Source organism: Coregonus clupeaformis, chromosome 35 (assembly GCF_020615455.1).
Source record: "Coregonus clupeaformis isolate EN_2021a chromosome 35, ASM2061545v1, whole genome shotgun sequence".
NCBI lineage: Eukaryota > Metazoa > Chordata > Actinopteri > Salmoniformes > Salmonidae > Coregonus > Coregonus clupeaformis.
Window position 1 is genome coordinate 38983202 of NC_059226.1, and position 19630 is coordinate 39002831.

Genomic DNA, 19630 nt, shown 5'->3' on the forward strand with positions numbered 1-19630 from the left:
GTATTTCAATACTGGTACCGTCTCCCGGCCCTAATGTCAATAAAACGTTGCTTCCCAAATGGTACCCTATTCCCTATATAGTGCACTACTTTTGACCACAGTCCTAAGGGCCCTGCTTAAAACAAGTGCATTTTATAGGCCAGGGATAGGGTCCCATTTGGGACTCAGCCTATATGTTTCTAAATGAGGCAAATGGATTGATTTAATACAATTTAATACAATAACAACATATTATTAATTGAAAGTGATTGAGAGTGAGGTTTCATCCGAAAATGGCGCCCAATTCCCATAGGACCCTAGTCAACAGTAGTGCACTACATAGGGAATAGGGTGCCATTTTGGACAGATTTATATAATATAATATTGATTGAAAATTATAGGTGTGTTGTCGCCCCCTACCTGTGGGGAAGGGGTATGGTGGAACGGGACGTCCATCATATCCACCTGGATGGCCACTGCTAAAAAATAAAAATAAACGTTCAATATATCAAAGTCCTCATTATCATATCATCCTATACTTTAGACGACAATTACATACTGATCCAATCAATCATATTAAATGGATATTTCTGGATTTTTGGCAATTATCTACTTCGCCAGAGTCTGATGAACTCGTCGATACCATTTTTATGTCTCTGTGTCCAGTATGAAGGAAGTTAAAGGTCGTTTTCGTGAGCCAATGTTAAATAGCATTAGCATGCTAGCAGATACCCATAAACTTCCAGTCAATGTGCTAATGCTGGTTAACAGATCAGAATTGGGCTGCCTGTGTAAACGAAGCCTTAGATCTCTACAAGTACATAGAGGGGGCGAGAGGCTAGGGGTCAATCTAGGGGTCATGTCTACAAGGTGGAGCGGTCTTACCTGTCCAAAGTGGGGATGAGAGAGGGAGGGGGGCCGCTGGGAGGAGGGAAACCTGCAGACACACACAGTGTTACCATCAACACAAACACACAATCACCACACTGATACATTATAACTGTTGAGTCTATACCACATCATGAATATGATATCACCACACTGATACATTATAACTGTTGAGTCTATACCACATCATGAATATGATATCACCACACTGATACATTATAACTGTTGAGTCTATACCACATCATGAATATGATATCACCACACTGATACATTATAACTGTTGAGTCTATACCACATCATGAATATGATATCACCACACTGATACATTGTAACTGTTGAGTCTATACCACATCATGAATATGATATTGACTAAACTGTACATATTACCTAACTACCCGGTGCCCCCGCACATTGACTCTGCAACGGTACCCCCCTGTATATATAGCCTCCCTACTGTTATTTTATTTTACTTCTGCTCTTTTTTTTCTCAACACTTTTTTTGTTGTTGTTTTATAAAAAAAAATAATAATAATGCACTGTTGGTTAAGGGCTGTAAGGAAGCATTTCACTGTAATGTCTGCACCTGTTGTATTCGGCGCATGTGACCAATACAATTTGATTTGATTTGATATCGCCACACTGATACATTATAACTGTTGAGTCTATACCACATTATGAATATCATTGTGTATTTTGTGTAGTAATATTTAGTATAGTTGGAGTGTTGTTCTTACCAGGAGGAGGGACATTCATAGGTATTCCTACGAAATAAAAACAATTGTTAGCAAATTCCTCTCTGTGGGAAAGTTAAACAGGGTGAATATAAACATATATAAAGGGAGAAAGAGAGAGAGATGTTTACTTATTTTGACAATGTAAACATATGTTTCCCATGCCAATAAAGCCCCTTAAATTGAATTGAGAGAGAGAATACCTGACCACTGTGACTGACCTTTGACTATGTACAGACTCAGTGAGCATAGCCTTGCTATTGAGAAAGGCCGCCGTAGGCAGACCTGGCTCTCAAGAGAAGACAGGCTATGTGCACAATGCCCACAAAATGAGGTGGAAACTGAGCTGCACTTCCTAACCTCCTGCCAAATGTATGACCATATTAGAGACACATATTTCCCTCAGATAACACAGACCCACAAAAAAATTGAAAACAATTTTTGATCAACTCCCATGTCTATTGTGTGAAAAACCACAGTGTGCCATCACAGCAGCAAGATTTGTGACCTGTTGCCACAAGAAAAGGGCAACCAGGGAAGAACAAACACCATTGTAAATACAACCCATATTTATGTTTATTTATTTTCCCTTCTGTACTTTAACTATTTTCACATCGTTACAACACTGTATATATACATAATATGACATTTGAAATGTCTTTATTCTTTTGGAACTTCTGAGTGTAATGTTTACTGTTCATATTTATTGTTTATTTCACTGTTTTTTTATCCATTTCACTTGCTTTGTAAATATGTTTCCTGCCAGTAAAGCCCCTTGGATTGAATTGAGAGAGCGAGACAGAGAGAGACAGAGACAGAGACAGAGACAGAGACAGAGACAGAGACAGAGACAGAGACAGAGACAGAGACAGAGACAGAGACAGAGAGAGAGAGAGAGAGAGAGAGAGAGAGAGAGAGAGAGAGAGAGAGAGAGCAGATGAGCTCACGCATTTTTCAGCATTTTCTTTTTAAACAAAAAGATAAACTTGGATTTTTCGGCAAGGACATACACAGGATACTACCCTCCACAACATAACTCCAAACCTACAACCTGATTTTTTACAAAATTACCTGGAAGGATTCCTACTACCAGAGATCCAATCTATACAGCAAATGCTCTGCCAAACTAACAACAGAAACCTGAAAACACCATCCAACCTGGAACTGAGTGAGTAATGTTTAGTCTGGAAGCTACTTTTACAACCAAGAAGAAAAATACACTACAATTATATATTTTACTTTATAAGGACTGAAGGCTAAGCTAAGCTTGCTAGGACAGTAGATCTGACTGTAACTTCAATTAGCACTGTGGTCCTCTGTAGCTCAGCTGGTAGAGCACGGCGCTTGTAACGCCAAGGTAGTGGGTTCATTCCCGGGACCACCCATACACAAAAATTTATGCGCACATGACTGTAAGTCGCTTTGGATAAAAGCGTCTGCTAAATGACATATTATTATTATTATTATTATTATAGGTGTGAAGTGAGAGGTGTCGAAGCCCTTGAGCCCAACAATGGCAGGAGAGTTCCACAGCCTTCCCCAACCAAATGCAGAGGCCTTTGAAGCCCCCTCCTGCTGCTCAGAGGTTATTAGCATACAGTCTGGATGTAAAAAATGATAAGGCACGTAAAAGAGTACAAAAAGAAAGTCCTTAAGGAAAATCAAGAAACACTTTTTGCTGACTATTATAAAAATGGGAACATAAGCGACTTAATCTTCCACACAGACCATCCCCTGGCATGGTGCAGTGCTAAATTAACACACTACCTCTCAGTTAAGAGGGGGGGGGAGTGTTAGCGATGGGTGGAAACTTAGGATACTAGACAACGAGGACTCTGAGTCAGCCAATATAAATCTCTACAAGTCTGGAACAGTATTGGTACAGGGCAACCCCAAACAGTTTCAGCTGGACTTTCACATAATCAAAGAAATAGCTCAGCAAGAGAAGCTCTCCCTTGAGAAAGATACCCCCAACCCCAGCGGGTCAGACCAGACCCCTTCATTAAATAACCCCACAGAGCAACCCCAAGCGGAAAGTCAACTTCCCAGCACAGTGTACTACTCCCTCGATGAAATGAAGGATAAATTCACCCAGCTGGAGGTAAGGCAGGTGGAGCTGGAACAACAGGTGAACACACTCCAGTCAGCACAGACCCAGACAACAGTCCAGCACAACAACACCCCCTTAACTAGACCTGGAGAGCTGGAGGTAGAGAGAGACATGTCTGCACTCTGGACTGTGGTGAGACAACATCAACAGGAGAAAGAGCAGGAGCAGGAGAAGAACAGAGCACTAGAGGAGAGGATCAGAGTGCTGGAGAAGAAGGTGAGAACGATGACGGGTGACATTGAACAACCCATTAGAGAACAGCCCACCTCAGATCCTGGCCAAAGTCTCGACATCACACCCAGACAAACAAATGAAGAACCTCAAGCCCAGGGGATCCCAACCCCTCTGAGCAACCCCCCAGTCAGACACCCTGATAGCCCTCATGACGACCCCCCCACACCCACTGAGGACATACACAAGCCACAGATTGTACTCCTTATGGACTCAAACGGGAAATACATACAAGAAAATAAACTTCACACAGTGTCTAAACTCTGGTGTCCAAACACCCAGCGCGCCCTAGACCTTCTGTCTGAGGACCGACTAGGATCACCCAGCCACATAATAATACACACAGGCACAAACGACCTGAGAACACAGCAGGAAAGGGTGGCCACAGCACTCAACGGAGAGACTGAAAAAGCTTCTTCTATTTTCCCCATCGCACAAGTGGTTATCTCCACCCTGCTACCACGAAGCGAAGACTTCCACCATACAGCGGGTAAACGCAAGTATTTCCCGTGACTGTGCATCAAAACCAAATGTCTACCTGGCCCACCACTCCACCCTGGATGTGAACAGCCTTTACGACCAGGTCCACCTATACAAGGCAGCAGTGCCCACCTTCGCCCGGACCCTAAAGGATATCGCCCTCAACCGCAGACACAACACCTCACACAGGAGCAACAGATCAACAGACACCCCGCCCAGACGAGCGAGACACTGTCCCAGACCAGAGAGAGAGAGAGAGAGAGAGAGAGAGAGAGAGAGAGAGAGAGAGAGAGAGAGAGAGAGAGAGAGAGAGAGAGAGAGAGAGAGAGAGAGAGAGAGAGAGAGAGAGAGAGAGAGAGAGAGAGAGAGAGAGAGAGAGCGAGAGAGCGAGAGAGCGAGAGAGAGAGAGAGAGAGAGAGAGAGACGAAGTGAGAGAGGTGCAGAGAGACTGACGAAGTGAGAGAGGTGTACACTTACTTGGTGGGGGGATGAGAGGTGGAGCCTGGCTGACGTTGGGAGGAGGGGGGAGGAAAGGGGGAGGAGGGATGTTAGGGGGGAGGGGGCCAGGGGGGAAGAAGGGGGGCATCTTGTTGGGGTTCTGCTCAGCGTCCGACGACGAGTGTTCCGAAATCACCTAGACAACGAAGAAACAGACAATCACAACCAGGTATGAGTTTCAACAGCCAATGGGAATGGTTTCATTGACTTCTACGAAGGCTATGTCCTTTCACGTGTGTCCTGACCCCAGTATTACTACGATACCAGACTGAACTCTACAGTGCTTTAAAGAAACCTCCTTTATATAGAATATGGTGTGCTGTTGCTGTTGCTGTCGCTAATGTGACTCTGGGTGTCGACATAAGCCTGGTTTGTAATAACATTAGGACTGTTTTCCTCAAGAAATTAAAAGACACGTTCCCGGAAGATTTAAAACGACCTAGTTATTTTTGAAGCTCCAGTTTTGGACTTGATGTATGGCTCATTAAAAAATAGTTTTATACATGTTTTAATTTGTATGTTTAGCTCACATAAAAACACCTTCCTAATATTGAGTTGTGTGTGTACCTGGATGTTGTTCCCCTCCAGGTTGTGTGTGTGTGTGTGTGTACCTGGATGTTGTTCCCCTCCAGGTTGTGTGTGTGTGTACCTGGATGTTGTTCCCCTCCAGGTTGTGTGTGTGTGTGTGTGTACCTGGATGTTGTTCCCCTCCAGGTTGTGTGTGTGTGTACCTGGATGTTGTTCCCCTCCAGGTTGTGTCTTCGTCTCCCCTCCACTCTGCTGATGGTAGCAGTCCCTCCTCCGATCACGTCTATGGTCCCACTGGGCTTCCTGAACACACCCACACTTCCCATGTTAGTCATTGAGCAGGACACTCTTATCCAGATAGACTTACAGGAGCGGTTACATCAACAGATGTTTCACCTTGTTGGCTCTGGGATTCGAACCAGCAACCTTTCAGTTACTGGCCCAACGGCTCTTAACCGCTAGGCTACCTGCCACCTACTCACAGTCATTACAGCTCAGTCTACAGTCTATACCCGCTACCAATTACAATACAATACACAGCCACATGCACAGATCAGTACCTAACCACCACACCACACACAGATCAGTACCTAACCACCACACACAGATCAGTACCTAACCAGCACACCACAGATCAGTACCTAACCACCACACACAGATCAGTACCTAACCAGCACACCACAGATCAGTACCTAACCACCACACCCAGATCAGTACCTAACCAACACACCACACCCAGATCAGTACCTAACCACCACACCACACACAGATCAGTACCTAACCACCACACCACAGATCAGTACCTAACCACCACACCACACACAGATCAGTACCTAACCACCACACCACACACAGATCAGTACCTAACCACCACACCACAGATCAGTACCTAACCACCACACTACACACAGATCAGTACCTAACCACCACACCACACACAGATCAGTACCTAACCACCACACCACACACAGATCAGTACCTAACCACCACACCACACACAGATCAGTACCTAACCACCACACCACACACAGATCAGTACCTAACCACCACACCACACACAGATCAGTACCTAACCACCACACCACACACAGATCAGTACCTAACCACCACACCTCACACAGATCAGTACCTAACCACCACACCACACACAGATCAGTACCTAACCACCACACCACAGATCAGTACCTAACCACCACACCACAGATCAGTACCTAACCACCACACCACAGATCAGTACCTAACCACCACACCACACACAGATCAGTACCTAACCACCACACCACACACAGATCAGTACCTAACCACCACACCTCACACAGATCAGTACCTAACCACCACACCACACACAGATCAGTACCTAACCACCACACCACAGATCAGTACCTAACCACCACGCCACAGATCAGTACCTAACCACCACACCACAGATCAGTACCTAACCACCACACCACAGATCAGTACCTAACCACCACACCACACACAGATCAGTACCTAACCACCACACCACAGATCAGTACCTAACCACCACACCACAGATCAGTACCTAACCACCACACCACACACAGATCAGTACCTAACCACCACACCACACACAGATCAGTACCTAACCACCACACCACAGATCAGTACCTAACCACCACACCACACACAGATCAGTACCTAACCACCACACCACAGATCAGTACCTAACCACCACACCCAGATCAGTACCTAACCACCACACCACACACAGATCAGTACCTAACCACCACACCACACACAGATCAGTACCTAACCACCACACACAGATCAGTACCTAACCACCACACCACACACAGATCAGTACCTAACCACCACACCACAGATCAGTACCTAACCACCACACCACAGATCAGTACCTAACCACCACACCACACACAGATCAGTACCTAACCACCACACCACAGATCAGTACCTAACCACCACACCACAGATCAGTACCTAACCACCACACCACACACAGATCAGTACCTAACCACCACACACAGATCAGTACCTAACCACCACACCACACACAGATCAGTACCTAACCACCACACCACAGATCAGTACCTAACCACCACACCCCAGATCAGTACCTAACCACCACACCACAGATCAGTACCTAACCACCACACCACACACAGATCAGTACCTAACCACCACACCACAGATCAGTACCTAACCACCACACCCAGATCAGTACCTAACCACCACACCACACACAGATCAGTACCTAACCACCACACACAGATCAGTACCTAACCACCACACCACACACAGATCAGTACCTAACCACCACACACAGATCAGTACCTAACCACCACACCACACACAGATCAGTACCTAACCACCACACCACACACAGATCAGTACCTAACCACCACACCACACACAGATCAGTACCTAACCAACACACCCAGATCAGTACCTAACCACCACACCACAGATCAGTACCTAACCACCACACCACAGATCAGTACCTAACCACCACACCACAGATCAGTACCTAACCACCACACCACAGATCAGTACCTAACCACCACACCACACACAGATCAGTACCTAACCACCACACACAGATCAGTACCTAACCACCACACCACACACAGATCAGTACCTAACCACCACACCACAGATCAGTACCTAACCACCACACCCCAGATCAGTACCTAACCACCACACCACAGATCAGTACCTAACCACCACACCACACACAGATCAGTACCTAACCACCACACCACAGATCAGTACCTAACCACCACACCCAGATCAGTACCTAACCACCACACCACACACAGATCAGTACCTAACCACCACACCACACACAGATCAGTACCTAACCACCACACCACACACAGATCAGTACCTAACCACCACACCCAGATCAGTACCTAACCACCACACCACAGATCAGTACCTAACCACCACACCACAGATCAGTACCTAACCACCACACCACAGATCAGTACCTAACCACCACACCACACACAGATCAGTACCTAACCACCACACACAGATCAGTACCTAACCACCACACCACACACAGATCAGTACCTAACCACCACACCACAGATCAGTACCTAACCACCACACCCCAGATCAGTACCTAACCACCACACACAGATCAGTACCTAACCACCACACCACACACAGATCAGTACCTAACCACCACACCACAGATCAGTACCTAACCACCACACCCAGATCAGTACCTAACCACCACACACAGATCAGTACCTAACCACCACACCACACACAGATCAGTACCTAACCACCACACCACACACAGATCAGTACCTAACCACCACACCACACACAGATCAGTACCTAACCACCACACCACACACAGATCAGTACCTAACCACCACACCCAGATCAGTACCTAACCACCACACCACAGATCAGTACCTAACCACCACACCACAGATCAGTACCTAACCACCACACCACAGATCAGTACCTAACCACCACACCACAGATCAGTACCTAACCACCACACCCCAGATCAGTACCTAACCACCACACCACAGATCAGTACCTAACCACCACACCACAGATCAGTACCTAACCACCACACCACACACAGATCAGTACCTAACCACCACACCACAGATCAGTGACAGGACACTCATGTCAGAAAGGACAACACACAGCATTACTAGTACACATGATGTAGAATCTGTTATTACAGGTCTATAAAATGGTTATATCACCGTTCCCACACACACACACACTCACACACACACACACACACACACACACACTAGTACACACCAGGTGAGTCAATGTGCATTCATCTGTTGCATTGAAATGTGTTCATTGAAACTAATACGGCAAAGTGTATGTTGCCATGGTGATGACGCCCGTTAAACTTAACATTGCAGTGGTGACAATCGTAGGCTACCACGTTTTTGTGCCCCTAACGACGTGATGCGACTATGACGTTTTGTTACTAGTTTTACTGACTGAACGGGGGAACTCGGAAAAATGAATACATCTGAAAAATACTGTACATGGATGTATCATTTGTCTTATGTGAACAAAGCCACATCCCACTTACGTATAGTAGGACATGTCCTGAACGGGGGGAGCGGTCCACTGAGGGGGGGAGATCCTACCATCGGAGGGGAGGAGGGGGAGGAAGGAGAGGAGGAAGGGTAAAGGAAACAGTTACACCATCCCTCACACACACTCAATGGAAGGCATTCATGTGTACAGTGAGAAGACATTAAGGAAGCCTGTTTCTGTCCATGTGTGTCCACTGCCAGACTGTGTTTTGCCAAATCCTCTACCAGAGATAATACACGACTCTCTCTCTCATGTGTTACTGTCTCTTTACCGGTCCTAGGATAACCTTACAGTCTGTCTGTACCGGTCCTAGGATAACCTTACCGTCTGTCTGTACCGGTCCTAGGATAACCTTACCGTCTGTACCGGTCCTAGGATAACCTTACCGTCTGTCTGTACCGGTCCTAGGATAACCTTACCGTCTGTCTGTACCGGTCCTAGGATAACCTTACCGTCTGTCTGTACCGGTCCTAGGATAACCTTACAGTCTGTCTGTACCGGTCCTAGGATAACCTTACCGCCTGTCTGTACCGGTCCTAGGATAACCTTACCGTCTGTCTGTACCGGTCCTAGGATAACCTTACAGTCTGTCTGTACCGGTCCTAGGATAACCTTACCGTCTGTCTTTACCGGTCCTAGGATAACCTTACCGTCTGTCTGTACCGGTCCTAGGATAACCTTACCGTCTGTCTGTCTATACCGGTCCTAGGATAACCTTACCGTCTGTCTGTCTATACCGGTCCTAGGATAACCTTACCGTCTGTCTGTACCGGTCCTAGGATAACCTTACCGTCTGTCTGTACCGGTCCTAGGATAACCTTACCGTCTGTCTGTACCGGTCCTAGGATAACCTTACCGTCTGTCTGTACCGGTCCTAGGATAACCTTACCGTCTGTCTGTACCGGTCCTAGGATAACCTTACCGTCTGTCTGTCTATACCGGTCCTAGGATAACCTTACCGTCTGTCTGTCTATACCGGTCCTAGGATAACCTTACCGTCTGTACCGGTCCTAGGATAACCTTACCGTCTGTCTTTACCGGTCCTAGGATAACCTTACCGTCTGTCTGTACCGGTCCTAGGATAACCTTACCGTCTGTCTGTACCGGTCCTAGGATAACCTTACCGTCTGTCCTTACCGGTCCTAGGATAACCTTACCGTCTGTACCGGTCCTAGGATAACCTTACCGTCTGTACCGGTCCTAGGATAACCTTACCGTCTGTCTGTACCGGTCCTAGGATAACCTTACCGTCTGTCTGTACCGGTCCTAGGATAACCTTACCGTCTGTCTGTACCGGTCCTAGGATAACCTTACCGTCTGTCTATACCGGTCCTAGGATAACCTTACCGTCTGTCTATACCGGTCCTAGGATAACCTTACCGTCTGTCTGTACCGGTCCTAGGATAACCTTACCGTCTGTCTGTCTATACGGGTCCTAGGATAACCTTACCGTCTGTCTGTCTATACGGGTCCTAGGATAACCTTACCGTCTGTCTATACCGGTCCTAGGATAACCTTACCGCCTGTCTGTACCGGTCCTAGGATAACCTTACCGCCTGTCTGTACCGGTCCTAGGATAACCTTACCGCCTGTCTGTACCGGTCCTAGGATAACCTTACCGTCTGTCTATACCGGTCCTAGGATAACCTTACCGTCTGTCTATACCGGTCCTAGGATAACCTTACCGCCTGTCCTTACCGGTCCTAGGATAACCTTACCGCCTGTCTGTACCGGTCGTAGGATAACCTTACCGTCTGTCTATACCGGTCCTAGGATAACCTTACCGTCTGTCTGTCTATACCGGTCCTAGGATAACCTTACCGTCTATACCGGTCCTAGGATAACCTTACCGTCTGTCTGTACCGGTCCTAGGATAACCTTACCGTCTGTACCGGTCCTAGGATAACCTTACCGTCTGTCTGTACCGGTCCTAGGATAACCTTACCGTCTGTCTGTACCGGTCCTAGGATAACCTTACCATCTGTACCGGTCCTAGGATAACCTTACCGTCTGTACCGGTCCTAGGATAACCTTACCGTCTGTCCTTACCGGTCCTAGGATAACCTTACCGTCTGTCTGTACCGGTCCTAGGATAACCTTACCGTCTGTCTGTACCGGTCCTAGGATAACCTTACCGTCTATACCGGTCCTAGGATAACCTTACCGTCTGTCTGTACCGGTCCTAGGATAACCTTACCGTCTGTCTGTACCGGTCCTAGGATAACCTTACCGTCTGTCTGTACCGGTCCTAGGATAACCTTACCGTCTGTCTGTACCGGTCCTAGGATAACCTTACCGTCTGTCTGTACCGGTCCTAGGATAACCTTACCGTCTGTCTGTACCGGTCCTAGGATAACCTTACCGTCTGTCTGTACCGGTCCTAGGATAACCTTACCGTCTGTCTGTACCGGTCCTAGGATAACCTTACCGTCTGTCTGTACCGGTCCTAGGATAACCTTACCGTCTGTCTGTACCGGTCCTAGGATAACCTTACCGTCTGTCTGTACCGGTCCTAGGATAACCTTACCGTCTGTACCGGTCCTAGGATAACCTTACCGTCTGTCTGTACCGGTCCTAGGATAACCTTACCGTCTGTCTGTACCGGTCCTAGGATAACCTTACCGTCTGTCTGTACCGGTCCTAGGATAACCTTACCGTCTGTCTGTACCGGTCCTAGGATAACCTTACCGCCTGTCTGTACCGGTCCTAGGATAACCTTACCGTCTGTCTGTACCGGTCCTAGGATAACCTTACCGTCTGTCTGTACCGGTCCTAGGATAACCTTACCGTCTGTCTGTACCGGTCCTAGGATAACCTTACCGTCTGTCTGTACCGGTCCTAGGATAACCTTACCGTCTGTCTGTACCGGTCCTAGGATAACCTTACTGTTCTTCATCTGATGGCCTGTATACAGCTCCTACCTGTTAGTGTTCATGTTCATGGATGACTTGTAGAGGCTGGCTGGAGAGGGGAAGTCAGGTTTGGACGTGTGGATGGGTAAACCCACTTCCTTCTCATTCCCTGTCCTGCCCTGCTGAACCTGAGGGGGAATAGAATAGGACATCTTTAGGTTTACAACATCTTGGGTTTGACCATTTGACAGTAGTAGGCCATCTTTAAATGGATATCTTGGTTTTAAAACAGCTCTGGTTTGATCTGTTTTACACTGATTATCATATGGCAATTCAATGAGGGAGAGAGAAAGAAGGGAATTGAGAGAAAGGGAGATCAGAAAATGAGAGAGAGAGAGAGAGAGTTGGCGGATGGTCAGGGCTCCAGTGTGAGCATTTCACTTACATTGTGAATAAAAAGTCAAGTACGATCACATTTATAGCAAAATAAATGCTGCAGTAGCTGTTTAAGTAATTTTGCCGTTTTGTTCCATAGCTGGTATTTAAAAAATCGCACCAAAGGACTACGAATCCCATTTCCCAACACGCTCAGCAACACTGCCTGGCTGGGAGGCTGTGCGTACAGAGTGAAGTGCTAAGTGAAATATTATTTCTTAGAAGCACAGAGCATAAAAAGTAATGTTACATTTACTTAAAACTAAAAAGTCTACTAAAGTGAGACTTTGTCCTCGTGTTTCTTGGCTATTTACTAGTGACGAAGGAGAAAAAAATATATATAGATAGTTACATATCGGAATATTATTTTTAATGATTATCGTATACATTTTCACAATATCGCAATATTACAGTGGGAAAAAAAGGTATTTAGTCAGCCACCAATTGTGCAAGTTCTCCCACTTAAAAAGATGAGAGAGGCCTGTAATATTCATCATAGGTACACGTCAACTATGACAGACAAAATGAGGAAAGAAAATCCAGAAAATCACATTGTAGGATTTTTTATGAATTTATTTGCAAATTATGGTGGAAAATAAGTATTTGGTCAATAACAAAAGTTTCTCAATACTTTGTTATATACCCTTTGTTGGCAATGACACAGGTCAAACGTTTTTTATGTAAGTCTTCACAAGGTTTTCACACACTGTTGCTGGTATTTTGGCCCATTCCTCCATGCAGATCTCCTCTAGAGCAGTGATGTTTTGGGGCTGTCGCTGGGCAACACGGACTTTCAACTCCCTCCAAAGATTTTCTATGGGGTTGAGATCTGGAGACTGGCTAGGCCACTCCAGGACCTTGAAATGCCTCTTACGAAGCCACTCCTTCGTTGCCCGGGCGGTGTGTTTGGGATCATCGTCATGCTGAAAGACCAAGCCACGTTTCATCTTCAATGCCCTTGCTGAGGTTTTCACTCAAAATCTGACGATACTTGGCCCCATTCATTCTTTCCTTTACACCAGGGGTGTCAAACATACGGCCCGCAGGCCGGATCAGGCCCGCAAACGGGTTTAATCCGGCTCGCGAGAAGATTTTTTAAATTTAAAAAATATATTTTTTTTTTGGTAAAGTATAAAAATGCGCTGCAATTTTTCAATAAAATAAACTGCTGTTCCAATTGCGTCCACTGGATGGCGCAATAGCAATTGTGTTAAGCAAGCAAACTGTTTATACCGGGGCAGAGCAAGTAGGTCAAGCACGTGCAGCCAATGAGCTACTTTGTTTTGCCCGCGATATTTATTACGACTTCTACTTTTAACATTATGTGCTTTGGCACCCTCATTGCCCCAATATGTCTCTGTCAAAAAAGAGAAAAGTGGACGCAGAGTGCAGAGTGTTCCAAGAAAAATGGTCATCCTATTTCTTCACGGAATTGAATGGGAAAGCTGTATGTTTGGTGTGTTCAGAGCATGTTGCAGTGCTGAAAGAATATAACCTTCGTCGCCACTATGTGAGTCTTCATGCCGACAAATATGACAACTTTCAAGGACAGCGGAGATGAGAGAAGGTGAATGAACTGTTGGCGGGTCTGAAGAAACAGCAGTCTGTGTTTACTCACAGCCGAGACATCAGTGACGCTGCAGTGAAATCTAGCTACCTCATTGCTAATGAAATCGCAGTGGCTTCAAAACCATTTCGTGAGGGTGAATTTGTAAAAACATGCATGATGAAGGCAGCGGAGATTGTGTGCCCTGAAAAGCGGCAGGCTTTTGCAAATATCAGCCTGACAAGAAACACAGTTGCAGACAGGATTTCCGATCTTTCAGTGGATTTGGACAGCCAGTTGAAGCAAAAAGTAAAGTCATTTATTGCGTTTTCGGTTGCAATTGATGAAAGCACGGACATTACAGATGTTGCACAACTGGCCATTTTTTAATCCGCGGAGTTGATGACACATTGACCGTCACCGAGGAGTTCGTAGAGTTGGTGCCGATGACAGATACAACAACAGCAGCTGATATTTTTACCGCACTCGTCGGCGCGCTGGACAGGGTCGGAGTGGACTGGTCCCGCGCTGTCAGCCTGGCTACAGATGGTGCGCCCTCAATGATCGGGAAAAAAGCAGACGTTGTGACAAAGTTCAGAGAGAAAGTGCAATCTGCAAATGGAGGACGTGATTTTTTGACTTTTCACTGTATTTTGCACCAGGAGGCTTTGTGTTGCAAGTCATTAAAGATGGATAACGTCATGAAGGTGGTCATCCAAACTGTTAATTTTCCTTCTCAGAGAGAAAGACCACATCTATGGCCTGCCATACCACACTGAGGTAAGATGGTTAAGCCGAGGTGCTGTGCTGAGGCGTTTCTTTGATTTACGAGAAGAAATTGAACAGTTCATGGAAGAAAAGGGCAAACCAGTGTTAGAATTTCATTCCGCAGAATGGATGCCGGACCTTGCATTTATGGTGGATGTTACAGAGCACCTGAATAACTTGAACAAACAGCTGCAAGGGCGCAACAAAGTTGTCATGCAGTATTATGACAGCATACGTTCTTTCAAGTTGAAGCTGTCATTGTGGGAGACGCAACTTGCCGGTGGTGATGCAGCTCACTTCCCCTGTCTGAAAAATGTGTGCGCGACCCAACATGTGGCAGACATGAAGCGGTTCAAAGATAAAATAACGGGACTGTTACGGGAGTTTGAGCAACGCTTTCAGATTTATGTTTATATGTTTTTATGTTGATGTGCTATTGTTTTTAATTGATTTTATTTTATTTGTATATTTAACCTATTATTGACTCTGTGGTTCTTGCACTTGTTTTGGGGAACAGGATTTCATTATTTTTATCTACATTTCTGCCTGAGAAATGACACCCTGATATAGTTCTGTGATCTGTGAAACAGTTCTGTTAATCACTGAGGCATTGTGTGTTTGTGTGTTCTTTTTCTTTAGAATTTTCAAATAAACTTGACGTGTTTTATGATTAATAGTGATGTTGTGCTTGTACTATTTTGGACACACTGTCCTCAGGCTCCAGCTTTATGTTGTATGTTGATCGTATTAAAACAAAGAAAACAATCTGAAGTTGTTGTTTTTAAGTTATATATACCATGATTTTTCCGGTCCGGCCCACTTGGGAATAGATTTTCCTCCATGTGGCCCCTGAGCTAAAATGAGTTTGACACCCCTGCTTTACACGGATCAGTCGTCCTGGTCCCTTTGCAGAAAAACAGCCCCAAAGCATGACGTTTCCACCCCCATGCTTCACAGTAGGTATGGTGTTCTTTGGATGCAACTCAGCATTCTTTGTCCTCCAAACACGACGAGTTGAGTTTTTACCAAAAAGTTCTATTTTGGTTTCATCTGACCATATGACATTCTCCCAATCCTCTTCTGGATCATCCAAATGCACTCTAGCAAACTTCAGACGAGCCTGGACATGTACTGGCTTAAGCAGGGGGACACGTCTGGCACTGCAGGATTTGAGTCCCTGGCGGCGTAGTGTGTTACTGATGGTAGGCTTTGTTACTTTGGTCCCAGCTCTCTGCAGGTCATTCACTAGGTCCCCCCGTGTGGTTCTGGGATTTTTGCTCACCGTTCTTGTGATCATTTTGACCCCACGGGGTGACGAGGGAGATTATCAGTGGTCTTGTATGTCTTCCATTTCCTAATAATTGCTCCCACAGTTGATTTCTTCAAACCAAGCTGCTTACCTATTGCAGATTCAGTCTTCCCAGCCTGGTGCAGGTCTACAATTTTGTTTCTGGTGTCCTTTGACAGCTCTTTGGTCTTAGCCATAGTGGAGTTTGGAGTGTGACTGTTTGAGGTTGTGGACAGGTGTCTTTTATACTGATAACAAGTTCAAACAGGTGCCATTAATACAGGTAACGAGTGGAGGACAGAGGAGCCTCAAAGAAGAAGTTACAGGTCTGTGAGAGCCAGAAATCTTGCTTGTTTGTTATTGACCAAATACTTATTTTCCACCATAATTTGCAAATAAATTCATAAAAAATCCTACAATGTGATTTTCTGGATTTTTTCCCCTCAATTTGTATGTCATACTTGATGTGTACCTATGATGAAAATTACAGGCCTCTCATCTTTTTAAGTGGGAGAACTTGCACAATTGGTGGCTGACTAAATACTTTTTTCCCCCACTGTATTTTTGCTGTAGTTGGTTGTACGTGCACCAAATCTCCAGTATTTTTCTTTCATAGCTTGTTCTCCATCTCCTTATTAAATAGGGAGCCAATTTGTTTTCAGGCCTTTTATTTCCATGACTGATCAAAACTCTCTTAACGCCTCTCTTGTCTCTCTGCAGCAAACATAAAGTGAGCAATATGTTTGGAACATCGAATCGCAATACATAATCCTGAGACTCGCAATCGGCACCCAAGTATCGTGACAATATCGTCTCGTGAGGTCCCTGGCAATTCCCAGCCCTAATACACAGAACAAAAATATAAACGCAACATGTAAAGTGTTGGTCCTATGTTTCATGAGCTGAAATAAAAGATCCTATACATGTTCCGTGTGCACAAAAAGCTTATTTCTCTCAAATTTTGTGCACAAATTTGTTTACATCCCTGTTAGTGAGCATTTCTCCTTTGCTAAGATAATCCATCCACCTGACAGGTGTGGCATATCAAGAAGCTGATTAAACAGCATGATCATTACACAGGTGCACCTTGTGCTGGGGACGATAAAAGGCCACTCTGAAATGTGCAGTTTTGTCACACAACACAATGCCACAGATGTCTTAAGTTTTAAAGGAAGCATGCAATTGGCATGCTGACTGCCGGAATGTCCACCAGAGCTGTTGCCAGATAATTGAATGTTCATTTCTCTACCATAAGCCGCCTCCAACGTTGCTTTAGAGAATTTGGCAGTGCGTCCAACCGGTCTCAGAACAGCAGACCACGTGTATGGCGTCGTGTGGGCGAGCGGTTTGCTGATGTCAATGTTGTGAACAGAGTGCCCCACGGTGGCGGTGGGGTTATGGTATGGGCAGGCAGGCATAAGCTACGGACAACGAACACAATTGCATTTTATCAATGGCAATTTGAATGCACAGAGATACCGTGACGAGGTCCCGAGGCCCATTGACGTGCCATTCATCCGCCGTTATCACCTCATGTTTCAGCATTTACATTTTAGTCATTTAGCAGACGCTCTTATCCAGAGCGACTTACAGTTAGTGAATACATACATGTTTTTTTTGTTTGTTTGTTTTTCATACTGGCCCCCCGTGAAACAAACCCACATCCCTGCCGGCCAAACCCTCCCCTACCTTGGACGACGCTGGACCAATTGCGCGCCGCCCCATGGTTCTCCCGGTCGCGGCCGGCTGCGACAGAGCCTGGACTCGAACCAGGATCTCTAGTGGCACAGCTAGCACTGCGATGCAGCGCCTTAGACCACTGCGCCACTCTGGAGTCTAGTCAGCATCTAGTCAGCATGATAATGCACAACACCATGTCGCAAGGATCTGTACACAATTCCTGGAAGCTAAAAATGTCCCAGTTCTTCCATGGCCTGTATACTCACCAGACATGTCACCCATTGAGCATGTTTGGGATGCTCTGGATCGACATGTATGACAGCATGTTCCAGTTCACGCCAACATCCGGCAACTTCGCACAGCCATTGATGAGGAGTGGGACAACTGCCTGATCAACTATTTTTTTAAGGTATCTGTGACCATCAGCTCCATATCTGTATTACCAGTTATGTGAAATCCATAGATTAGGGCCTAATGATTTTAATTCCATTGACTGATTTCCTGATATGAACTGTAATTCAGTAAAATCTTTGAAATTGTTGCATTTATATTTTTGTTCAGTATATTTACATTGTTTCGTTCACAAGCTAGTTTTTTTTTTTCAATGTTTGAGTTTCAACTGTTAGGGAAGAGAAGACGACATGGCCACTGGTCGGACTCTCAATCTCACAGGCACAAACATGACTCAAGCTGTTACCACGGTAACATTCCACCCTTAAAGGGGAAGCTGAAAAGGTTCGTCTCATCTGTGACATTTCGGTTAAAAGACTCAGGTCACAAAATATTATATAAAATTAAGCAATATACCACATTACTTCTTACTAGTAATACATTTGTTTTTTAGAAACATTACAAATCATGCTCATCTGTTTTTTTCTTGGGGTACAATTTTGGGGCCAAAAAATATTGTTGTATCTTACAGTGATTTATCTGGTAGTGGAGGAGATGTTGTATCTTACAGTGATTTAGCTGGTAGTGGAGGAGATGTTGTGTCTTACAGTGATTTATCTGGTAGTGGAGCAGATGTGTCTTACAGTGATTTAGCTGGTAGTGGAGCAGATGTGTCTTACAGTGATTTAGCTGGTAGTGATGTTGTATCTTACAGTGATTTAGCTGGTAGTGGAGGAGATGTTGTGTCTTACAGTGATTTAGCTGGTAGTGGAGGAGATGTTGTGTCTTACAGTGATTTAGCTGGTAGTGGAGGAGATGTTGTATCCTACAGTGATTTAGCTGGTAGTGGAGCAGATGTGTCTTACAGTGATTTAGCTGGTAGTGATGTTGTATCTTACAGTGATTTAGCTGGTAGTGGAGGAGATGTTGTGTCTTACAGTGATTTAGCTGGTAGTGGAGGAGATGTGTCTTACAGTGATTTAGCTGGTAGTGGAGGAGATGTTGTGTCTTACAGTGATTTATCTGGTAGTGGAGGAGATGTTGTGTCTTACAGTGATTTAGCTGGTAGTGATGTTGTATCTTACAGTGATTTAGCTGGTAGTGGAGGAGATGTTGTGTCTTACAGTGATTTAGCTGGTAGTGGAGGAGATGTTGTAT

At 45.3% G+C, this 19630-nt stretch overlaps 1 protein-coding gene across 3 annotated transcripts in view; it reads right to left on the minus strand.

Annotated features, from left to right (window-relative positions):
- fip1l1b (FIP1 like 1b (S. cerevisiae)) overlaps positions 1-19630 on the minus strand; it is a 34768-nt gene that overhangs the window by 8010 nt on the left and 7128 nt on the right. For 2 of the 3 annotated variants that reach the window (XM_045211087.1, XM_045211086.1), the window contains exons 8-14: positions 12435-12553; positions 9506-9559; positions 5649-5748; positions 4897-5053; positions 1602-1628; positions 865-916; positions 400-458 (exon numbers count right to left, since the gene is read on the minus strand). In XM_045211087.1, coding sequence (XP_045067022.1) covers positions 400-458; positions 865-916; positions 1602-1628; positions 4897-5053; positions 5649-5748; positions 9506-9559; positions 12435-12553 — 568 coding nt within the window. The remainder of the gene's footprint in view (positions 1-399; positions 459-864; positions 917-1601; positions 1629-4896; positions 5054-5648; positions 5749-9505; positions 9560-12434; positions 12554-19630) is intronic. The other variant, XM_045211088.1, reaches the window with a different exon arrangement.